Source organism: Oryza brachyantha, chromosome 5, assembly GCF_000231095.2.
Source record: "Oryza brachyantha chromosome 5, ObraRS2, whole genome shotgun sequence".
In the NCBI taxonomy this organism is placed as follows: Eukaryota; Viridiplantae; Streptophyta; class Magnoliopsida; order Poales; family Poaceae; genus Oryza; species Oryza brachyantha.
The window spans coordinates 5,913,317-5,924,798 of record NC_023167.2 but is presented as its reverse complement, the minus strand read 5'-3'; the positions used below and the strand labels follow the sequence as shown (position 1 = coordinate 5,924,798).

The following is an 11,482-nucleotide window of genomic DNA, read 5'->3' as shown; positions in this document are numbered from 1 at the left end:
AGAGCTTAAAGCGGTTGAATCAACGCTCCATCGAGGTGTCGCTGAATCAAAGCTCCGTCGAGGTGCTGATGTATCAAAGCTTTGTCGATGCACTTGTCTAGACACGCTCTCTTTTTCGTCATCTTCGACATCTTGAACTTCAATTTCTTTCTCCACGTTGGCAATAGCTTCACCAAGTCCTTCAGCACCTTCTCTAGTAGCAATGTCCCTCCCATAAATTGTAGCTAATCTATCATAGTGAGAAAATGCTACACCATACAAGCCTTTTGCCTCGTTGTTTTTCTGTAAAGTAAAAAACACAAGGATATGTCACAATGTGGGCAGTCTTTGCAAGCAAACTAATTTTAAACTTGTTTCTACCAGTTCATAAAACAGAAATAGACATAATCGATAATTAGTTCAAGGACTTACTTTGTAATGTTCATCATGTTGTTGCTTCTCACACTGCACCATCTTTCTACTTTCATCCCAAGCAAAGCCACTTTTGTTGAGCATAACCTTAATTGCACCAAACTTGGTCCTAAAGTGCCTCGCTCTTGACTCAATGTGCGGAACAACAGTGAGGCCACAACCTGTAGTTCCTGTAGCTCCACTCTGTTGACTCTGTTCTTGAAATGAAGATAGTCTTATCAAGCTTTCTTTTAACTTTGACTTCATTTCATCCTCCCTGAATCTTGATGCACTTAGTTGGAACTGTATGGTACTAATTCTATCCACAAGTTCCTTTGATGTTCCCAAGAGTATCTCATAAGCATTTTTTGCTGCAAAGGTTCTTCAACACAATGATTCAATAGATTCCTCCAGGAAATATTTTTTCTGATCATGATGGTGGAGTTTCATTTTGAGTTCTTCGATGATAAATCTTGATTCAGAGAGCTTTTTTCAAGATCGAGCTCACTTGCTATTGATTGTTCTAACATGTGCAAAATATTTCCTCGTTGATTCTCTGTCTACATACTAGTGTGGGAAGACAAAATGCCATTTTCATACCCACCGTCTTCAGTAATCCCTACATAATTGTAGTTGGAAAAGAATGCTAATTGATGCATATAGAACCTAGGGTAATTAAGCATTACCTTCTTCGTCACGGGAAAACTCTATGGCTTTCTCAAACTTGGCCGACTCTTTTCTGATATCAGAAATTAAATCCTTCATCTGATTTAAAGACACCATAGCAGCATCCAACTTAGCTTTAATCTTGCCTCCAGATCAAGGTTTTAAATAGCGAGCTAAGACATTTAGCGGTTGACCCTTCCAAACAACTAATAGCCGGCTAAATGGAGCCATAGCGGCTAATAGCGGGCTAAATGAAGCTATAGCGCGAAATCCTTCTTAAACAACTTTAGCGGCAGCTATAGCCAGACATTTGGAATAGTGCTCCAGATTCATCTTCATAAACCTTGTGCTCAACATTTTGAATATCATTTTGAAGAGAAGTGATCATTTCATCCAACTCCCTGACTTCTGCATCTCGAATACCATACAGGATGTCTAATTCAAAAGAACTCTTGGCAGTCTTGGAAGAAACAGATTCATCTTCCAATATAGGAGGCTCAAAATCAGTAGCCATGCGAGCTATCTCCGTCACCAACATCTCGAAATTTAGTAATTTCTCAGAGGCAAATGGAACCTCAAGTTCCACTCTAGTAAGAATATCCATATTGCTTCCATCTATATTCATCCCATTTCCATGACATCGCACATTTTCTTGAGAATAGTAATCATTTATATTGTTTTGGACATCCATAACTCCCTTTGAGCCTCCTGCACATTTGGCAATATGCCAAAAGGAAAACATATGAGATAAAAGAACTAACAAGGGGAATCGGATGAAAACAAATAATCCAAACTCATGATCTAACACCAAAACATGACGAAATTGGGGTCTCCCCATTCATGTCAGTAATCTTCTCCATATTTTTGCTTATACTTATGCTTATAATCCAAATTTAATTTTTTAAACTTAAATTTAAAGTTAATTTTGGGGTTTTTTCATCGAAGTTTAATTTACAGTCTTAGATTTTAGATCACTAAGAATACGTGTATAAAAGTTTTATTCACAAATTATTTTTCATTTGTAAATAACAATCACATTGATTCATGGACGGTGGAAATACAGTACAACTTTGCTTTTGTGCACACGACCTGCCGTGAGCCAAACCGAGCTCGTATGTCGTATCTACCCAAGGCTGATGGTAATACAGCCGTCCTCCCAACTCCCACAAGCATCAAACTAGTCCACCCGCCGGCTGATCCAGATTCAGCGTCCCTGGGCGGGCAAGCGTTTGGCCCCCGAATCTACGGCGCTCACAGCTGAGAGTGTCGACCTACCAACCACCAGTGAACCGCACAGACACAGACTACAGTAGTGGAGGCGCACCCTCGCGCCGTGCCTATGCAGGAGGAGACGGAGTCTGCGGCGGTGGTGGGATGGGGGAGAGGGGGGATGCTGGGCTGGGCGTTACCTGTGGTCGAAGCCGGAGGCAGGCAGGTCGTCGTTGCCCACTCACAATCTCCTCCGTCTCGAAGCGACGCGAGATGAGGTGGCCTCTCTCTCTTTCTCTTCCTTTTGAGAAATGGAAGAAAATAAAAAGAAAAACACGGAGACGTGCGTGCCACCTAGGCGCACGTGCGGCCCATAGGCGACGTGGAGGCCCATGGGCCCCATAGCTGTCTCGGCCTGAGCACAGAGCTTGGGCATCCATGGCCGGCGGTGGTCGTTGCTATGGATGAAATAGGGACGGGTATTTTCTACCGGCCCGTCTAACCTGAGGCTCATGGGAATAATATAGAAAAGAAAATGGATACCCGATATTATCCGAGTTTGGACCTGAATCTGCAAAAAAAAATGGATTAGGACATGGAAAGAGCTATGTCCAACAGAATGTCCCATATTATTAAATATATAATAAAATATATTATGAGTCCACGTATAAACATGATAAAATTTAAGTTAATCACTATTTTATGAGCTCACGAGTAGTATTGTATATTTTTCCTTAAAGTATCATTTTAAAATTCTAATTACTTTTCTAGATTATATATATATATATATATATATATATATATATATATATATATATATATATATATATATATATATATATATATATGAGGTATAAAAGTACCTGTTTTTGAATCCGATTTTGAGAAAAAAATATGGGTTAGCATACAGGACAAGGAATATATTATCGATACTACCTATACCCGGTTCTTAATTCAAAAGAAAATATTGGTTAGGGTATGGAAATGTTGTGATCCGACCGACCCGATTTCACCCCTCGTGGTCATAGACGTCGTTGGGGAGAAAGCGGGCTCGCAGTTGACCGGAGAGGGAGTTGCGTTCATCTTTGACGACTTCATGGTGAAGTAGGGGCCAAGAAATCTAGGTCTCCAGTTCGATTGGACGCCATGGCCATGTTGCAGCAGCAGTTTTTCCGCCGCCTCCGAAGAAGCCTCTCCTCGTCTCTTCTTCTTGTTCTTCCACCGCCTCGCACATCGCAATCCCCCGATATGCAATTCCTCCTTGAGTACACGATATTTCAGTTCTATTTTAACATTTTGTAACATTCTCGGTCGTGCTGGTTCTGCGTGTGCTTCAGGGATTTTGATGAACCAAGGGAAAGGCTGCTAGAGTGAAGATATGCATTTTGGTCATAAACCAAAGGTAATGTTTGCTTTGATTGTGATGCAGGAACGACTTTGATTGTAGTACAAAGGAATCAAACCTTTTAGGAGCTGTTTGATTCGGCCCAATCTGGTCCGTATCGGATCACACCGTAAACTCAAAACGTTATCTACGTTTGTTTTAAAAGGGCCCATACCGTGGAATCCAATTCTGGCCCAATATTAAGGTCATGTTTAGTTCTAAAAACTTTTCCCAAAAACTATCACATCAAATCTTTGGACATCTAAATAAAGCATTAAATATACTTGAACATTAAAACTAATTGCACAGTTATGGAGAAAATCGTCAGACGAATCTTTTGAGCCTAATTAGTACATGATTAGCCATAAGCGCTACAGTAACTAACATGTGCTAATAACGGATTATTTAGACTTAAAAGATTCGTCTCGCGGTTTTCAGACGCAATCTTAAATTTGTTTTATAATTAGACTACGTTTAATGTTTTAAATGTGTGACCGTAAATCCAATACGATGTTTTGGCGAAAAGTATTTTCCAAACTGAACCCAAACTAAATTGATACAGCAGTAATCGAGCTGTATCTGTTACGGAAGCCTCGCGTGACCTAGCCAGATCTCGCGCACACGCCGCCGCGGCTGTTCTCGCGCACGCGCCTCCGCCGTTCAGCGCACGCGGCCGGCGACGCTCCACCTCCAGCCCCCGGCCGGTGACGCTCCATCCCCGGCCCTGGGATCCATCGGCGTCACCTCGCCAAGCCTCGCGGATTCCCCGTCGCGCTCTGCTCGCTGGGGGCGCTGTAGCACCTCGACCTGTCGTCGAACGACCTCGCCGGGCCGCTGCCGCCCTGCCTCGCCGCTCTCCCGGCGCTCGAGGCGCTCAACCTCGCGTCGAACAACTTCTCCGGCGAGCTCCCGGCGGCCTACGGCGGCGGGTTCCCGTCGCTCGTCGTGCTCAACCTGATACAGAACTTCATCTCCGGCGCGTTCCCGGGGTTCCTGGCCAACGTCTCCGCGTTCCAGGAGCTCCTGCTCGCCTACAACCCGTTCTTGCCGTCGCCGGCGACCTCACCGTGCTCCGCGTACTGTTCTTCCCCAACTACTCCCTCACCGGTAACATCCCTTTCATTCTTTTCTTGATTTTGGGTCATGAGGTTGCACTGTCTGTGATGCTGATGATGCAAGCTTGTGATCTTTTCTTTAATTAATTTACCATGGATTATTGCTGCTTCTGATGAACAATGTTGTTCTGAATTTTACCACTAAAGCTTGTGATAATAGAGCTAGCTAGCTTCTAGCTAACTTTTGTGATATTCTCTTACATCTGTAAATATTAATATTTCACCTTTTCTGTTACCAACATATTTATTTAGTATGATCGATCGATATTTGAGTATTCAGTAATATGTACGAACTCTGTCAGGCTTAGTTTGTTAATACCTGTGTTGGGTTTGCATCACTCCAACACGTTTGTATGACACCATTCTGTGTGATCTTAATTTCAAGAATCCTAACAGTGATATTTGGCCATAATAGCATGTGTCCTAGAAGAAGATTCAAGAGGTACTAGAAAAAGCTATTGTTCATCGTCTTCACATTGAAGGGGAGCTGTATATTGGCATTCGTGCAGGTATGTAGTATAACCAACAAAATTGGTGTTCATGTTGTTTGCAGTCTTACCTTTCCAATTCAGCTTTAGTTTTTTTATAGAACTTTCACGCTTATCGAAAGTGGCATGTATATGCTGCCTTTTAATAGGCCTGTGCAGAACTAGTGCATTTTCTGAATTATAATTGTATCTTTTCTGTTGAAACAAATCTGAATTTTACCTCTACTGCTATATTTTTGTAGAGAGTTATGGCTCGTCTTCCCTTGTGTACCAAAACGCGGAGAAGAAATTTAGGACTTAGAAATATGATGATTGCCGTTACACTTATGTATTATTATATTGTTGTACTGTTTGTAATTGCATATAAAAGAAAATGTTGGAAAATAGAGAGAAGGGTCAAGATTAGAGAACTTAGGAGTGAGCGACTATTCCAACTTATTTGTGAGAGTGATATCGCTTGTATAAGCGAGCTTTGAATGGATAGGAAGACATTTCACATTTTATGTGGTATGATTAGGGATGTAGGAGGTTTGGAGGATACAAGGAATATGCCATTAGAAGAATCATTAGCTTCATTTCTATATATACTGTCTCACCATTTGAAGAATAGAACAATAGGGTTTTTTTTTTAGAAGTGGTCAGACTGTGAGTAGGCACTTCAATATGTGCCTTCTAGCTGTTCTAAAGCTTCATCAACTTCTACTTAAGAAGCCAGAACCAATACATGAGAACTCCACCGACGTTAGATGGAAGTATTTCAAGGTAATACATTCCAAGAAATAAATATATCACATTTCACAACTATTAGTTGTACTATGGATTATAAGATTATACCTACAAACTTTAGACATGTAAACTTATATATATAAACTTTATACATGTAAATTATATATATATACACACTTTATACACATAAACTTTATACATGTAAACTTTGTACATGAAACATTATATATATACACACATACATACATATAAAAATTACATATACACAAAAAATAATAGATATAAACTTAATATAGAAAAATCTTTATACATATAAATTTATACATGCAAATTTCATACTAAAAAACTTTATACCCATAAAGTAAAAAAACCATATATACCATAGATAGGCCGGCCCATGACTGTATATAGAATAAATGGGCCGTCCTCACCATGGGCCGAGCGTGTTGATGCCTACCCATATCAGGCCCACGTGGAAAGTGGCCACTCGGCCCACTCTAGCCGTTCATGAACGAGAAACCCGACTTTGAGGGGCAAAATCAAGGTGATTGTTGTTTGGAAATGAAAAATAATTTGTGAATAAAACTTTTGTGCACATATTCTTAGCGATCTAAAAGCCAAGTCTCGAAAATAAACTTCGATGAAAAAAACCCCAAAATCAACTGTAAATTTAAGTTTGAAAATTCAAATTTTGGGTTATAAGCATAAGTATAAGTGAAAATATGGAGAAGGTTACTGACATGAATGGGGAGACCCCAATTTCATCGTGTTTTGGTGTTAGATCATGAGTTTGGATTATTTGTTTTCATCTGATCTGTTCCCCCCGTTAGTTCTTTTATCTCATATGTTTTCCTTTTGGTATATTGCCAAATGTGCAGGAGGCTCAAAGGGAGTTATGGATGTCCAGAACAGTATAGATGATTACTATTCTCAAGAAAATGTGCGGTGTCATGGAAATGGGATGAATATAGAAGGAAGCAATATGGATATTCTTACTAGAGTGGAACTTGAGGTTCCATTTGCCTCTGAGAAATTACTAAATTTGGAGATGTTGGTGATGGAGATAGCTCGCATGGCTACTGATTTTGAGCCTCCTATATTGGAAGATGAATCTGTTTCTTCCGAGACTGCCAAGAGTGCTTTTGAATTAGACATCCTATATGGTATTCGAGATGCAGAAGTCAGGGAGTTGGATGAAATGATCACTTCTCTTCAAAATGATATTCAAAATGTCGAGCACAAGGTTTATGAAGATGAATCTGGAGGCAAGATTAAAGCTAAGTTGGATGCTGCTATGGTGTCTTTAAACCAGATGAAGGATTTAATTTCTGATATCAGAAAAGAGTCGGCCAAGTTTGAGAAAGCCATAGAGTTTTCCCGTGACGAAGAAGGTAATGCTTAATTACCCTAGGTTCTATATGCATCTATTAGCATTCTTTTCTAACTACAATTATGCAGGAATCACTGAAGATCTATTAGCATTCTTTTCTAACTACAATTATGCAGGAATTACTGAAGACAGTGGGTATGAAAATGGCATTATGTCTTCCCACACTAGTATGCAGACAGAGAGTCAACGAAGAAATGTTTTGCACATGTTAGAACAATCGATAGCAAGTGAGCTCGATCTTGAAAAAAAGCTTTCTGAATCAAGATTTATCATAGAAGAACTCAAAATGAAACTCCATCATCATGATCAGGAAAAATATTTCCTAGAGGAATCTATTGAATCATTGTGTGGAAGAGCGTATGCAGCAGAAAATGCTTCTGAGATACTCTTCGGAACATCAAAGGAACTCGTGGATAGAATTAGTAACATACAGTTCCAACTAAGTGCATCAAGATTCAGGGAGGATGATATGAAGTCGAAGTTAAAAGAAAGCTTGATAAGACTATCTTTGTTACAAGAAGAGAGTCAACAGAGTGGAGCTACAGAAACTGCTTACAGTCTCACGCATCCAAGTCCTGAATTCTTGTCCTTGCAGGACAAGGTTAAGGATCTCAAAAAACAGTTGAGCGAATCTGATTCACAGTTGGAATTGGCAAAGGCATCAGCACAAGCTTTTCAGGAAGAGCAGAATGTGCTGCATTCCAAGATAAGCACATTAGAAAACACTATTAAGAGTCTCAAAGATGATGTCTCAAGAGCAGAAAGTAGAGCACAGAATGCTGAAGTAAGGTGTATGCAGCTAACTGAAGCTAATGTAGAACTTAATGGGGAGCTAAGTTCTCTTAAAAGTCATGATTCAGACAAGGCCAGCCTTTTAGAGAGGAAACTTAAGGAGTCAAATACCCAATTAGAGCATGCAAAGGCATCTGTTGATGCCATTGTTGAACAGCAGAGTATGCTGAGATCTACAATGTCAGATATGGAAAATATGATTGACGATCTGAAGGGAAAGGTTTTAAAAGCTGAAACGAGGGCACAAAATGCTGAATCAAAATGTACATCGTTAACAGACACTAATTTAGAACTTAGCGAGGAATTATCATTTTTGAGAGGTCGAGTAGAAAGTCTAGAGAACTCATTACATGAAGCCAACCATGTTAAGATGTCTACTGTCAAGGACATTGGTATGAGAACCAAAGTCATTACTGACTTGGTCACAAAACTTGCATTGGAAAGAGAGCGACTTCATCATCAGGTATATACATGACGGAATGCACTCTTTGCAAAAAGTCGTTATCAATGTTTATCTTTTTAAATATATGTGTTGTTCATCTACAGTTTGGAAACACATGATTCAGAAAAAAAGAAAGACAAATATTCAGTTAGAGCATTTAATTTTAGTGTGATGAATGACAAAGTATGGTTTGATATCTTCACTTTTAAACTTAGCAAGAAATAAGTTGATTCAAAAAGGACCAGTAGATTTTAAAAATCAACCCATAACTTTTGGGATCAAAGTAAATCCATAGATTTTTTTATGACTGTTTTGAAGGCTGTCTGTGTTTTGTCAAATGGAACCATATTCATTATTCTTGTCAACAGAGGTAAATATAAGTTAGTTGATTTTTTTTCTAATAAAAGAATGATGTGCATGCATCTTGATTGGATCCCCGCATGACATCTCTAATCTCGAACAGTGTATGATCACCTGTCCAGAGCTTCTGTAAATCAAAGTACAAAGTTCTGCAAATGTAAATAGAAAAGTCCAAAATTTTGAGGGTGGACAGTTTTCCTATATAAAGCCAACAAGACACTCTTTCCATGGTATGCTTTGTTTTCCAATTCAAGTATTGGTAGTGTCTTGGATAATTTTAGGGAGAAATACTTTTAGTTAAAAAAATGATTACCATCTTATGACTTTGTGCTACAGTCAATACAGTGTGAAGTCATATAGTACTGCATACGAAGCAATGTGTTCCTTAAACAGTTTCCTAGTTATTTGATGATTTTGCCTGAAACAAATATGTGATCTGAGTATATATCTATAAACTTTTTGCTTAACTATTGTACTTGTATATTTTAATATATGATGTGCCGGCCTTTTCTGATGGCTGCAGATTTCTTTGTTAACAAAGAAGAACAAGATATTAGCTCAGAAGAGCAAAGGAAGTGTTAAAGATGGTACACCGTTGAGCAAAAATGTTACTGGCAAAGATGCTGAGCTTCATTCTACTAAATTAGCTCAAGAAATAGTTCCTGATTTTTCATCATCACAGACTAAGGTGAAAATTATCTTTAGTTTATTTTCTCTGTCACAGTAGAGTATAAAAAGGGTGCTTACTGCTGCTCAACATCATCCACATGTGTATTGATAGTCATGCCACATTAACATGTTAGTTGACATTTTACCATTCAAGCATTTTGGTCTAGCTTGAGTTTAGTTTGAGTTTGAGTTTGGCTTTGGTTGGGTTGGGCTTCGTCTAAGCTGGCCAAATTGCCTTGGCTTCTTGGGTATGACTTGGGTTGTGTCAGCAACAAAAACGTGAATCAGGCCAAGCACCCCCCCCCCCCCATTCGTGGCAAATACACACTACACTAGTATATACTCAAGGCAGTCAATCTCATTCTAAATAAAAATCCGTACTAAATTCATATTGTTACCTGCAAAATAATTCAAGTTATTTCTACTTCTTTTGACGAATGAGGTATAGTTTTTTTTTACTATGTTTTCTTATCCCTACTTAATATGATTTGAAATTGCTTGAACTAACACACATATGTATGGAAACAGATCCTCTGACACGTGGGCCCCACCTTGCTATGGCCCACATGTCAGTAGCACAACTGCACATGCAGTTAAGTCAGAGGATCCTCATCCCATATGTATGAAACATTTTTCTCCTGACTCCCATTACAATGCACTTGTGTAAGGTTACAGGCAACATATCTGTATGAGGTGTCAGCCATTCTTGTCAGCATGATACGTTGTACTTTATTGATAATTTTGAGAAGGAATAAATTGGACCTTAGTCCTTAGAGCGTACAACTTCATACATCGGTGCTTGTAGGTCCAACTTGAAATCTGAACAATTATTTCCGTAATAAACTTGCAACTGACCAACATGGATCCAACATTTGTTTTACCACCTGGCACCTTGCAGTGAAGCAGAAGCAACCACCTTCTAGTTTGTGAACTCGTGGATAGTGCAAATAAAATAGTCCAGCTTAAAAACTGGCTATATTACAATGCTCTTCATCCATCTAACATCCTTTTTAACACCTAAACTACTGCTGTAACATGCTGGTTACTTTTTTTGAAATGAAGAACATCAATAATATTTGGATCTGACTTCTGAGGTTTTCAAACTCATGTTGCATTACTGAAATTGTGTACAGGTTCAGAAATCTGTAGATCCTATTAATGAGGAAGATAAGACAAGCTCTTCAGAGGATGACAACTCTGCTGGGGAAGGCATTCCTGAGGCAGTGCGGACCATACAGCCGTCAGTGCTGAACTGGAAGTACATCACCTTGGCACTCCTGATCTTGTTGGTCGCTGTCTTCATATACCTGCCACTCCCAGAAGAAAGCAGCCTCGTGTGAAGAGTCCAATGTAATGATGTCTAATATAGTCTGTAGTGTCATCTCCCTGGTGTACCACATTTAACATCTGCTTATTTCTTCTTTTTTTTTAAAAAAAACTTTGTTTCACTTTCACCCTCCCTTTCTGCTCATAGAATAAGCAATTTTTGGTGGTGTAGACTGTGATGTATAGTGTTCAGATTTGGCCTGAACTCTGTGGAGTGATGCTCCTGGATGAGTTATTGTTATTGACATAGGGTTGAGTTGGTGTGGCACTTGATTATATGCTATATCTTCCCATTAGAACTATCCTTTACCACTAAAACTGACATGAGAGCTTCTGAAAGCTTGTCACACCCCCCATGTCAATAATGGGAGTGCCGAAACTGTGCCGCTGGAAATGTTGTGAATCTGAAACCAGGCGGGGATTCAGAACCAAAACCTGAATATCACAGGAATTCAGAAAGGAATTCTTCACCCACCAATCTTCCAAACTGAGATTAGCTGGTGCCAAAAGTCAACCAATTTTATT

At 39.4% G+C, this 11,482-nt stretch overlaps 1 protein-coding gene across 2 annotated transcripts; it reads left to right on the top strand.

Annotated features, from left to right (window-relative positions):
- Positions 1–4,246: 4,246 nt before the first annotated feature.
- On the top strand, positions 4,247–11,414 carry LOC102707961 (WPP domain-interacting tail-anchored protein 1-like). 2 transcript variants are annotated; one of them, XM_015837865.2, is made up of 7 exons: positions 4,247–4,756; positions 5,180–5,273; positions 5,495–6,014; positions 6,857–7,369; positions 7,485–8,623; positions 9,486–9,650; positions 10,765–11,414. In XM_015837865.2, exons 3-7 carry the CDS (start codon positions 5,999–6,001, stop codon positions 10,969–10,971), a joined length of 2,040 nt encoding a protein of 679 aa, XP_015693351.1. In that variant the 5' UTR covers positions 4,247–4,756; positions 5,180–5,273; positions 5,495–5,998; the 3' UTR covers positions 10,972–11,414. The 2 variants fall into 2 exon arrangements, with proteins under 2 accessions (XP_015693351.1, XP_006654174.1); XM_006654111.3 differs by lacking the exon at positions 5,495–6,014.
- Positions 11,415–11,482: the final 68 nt, after the last annotated feature.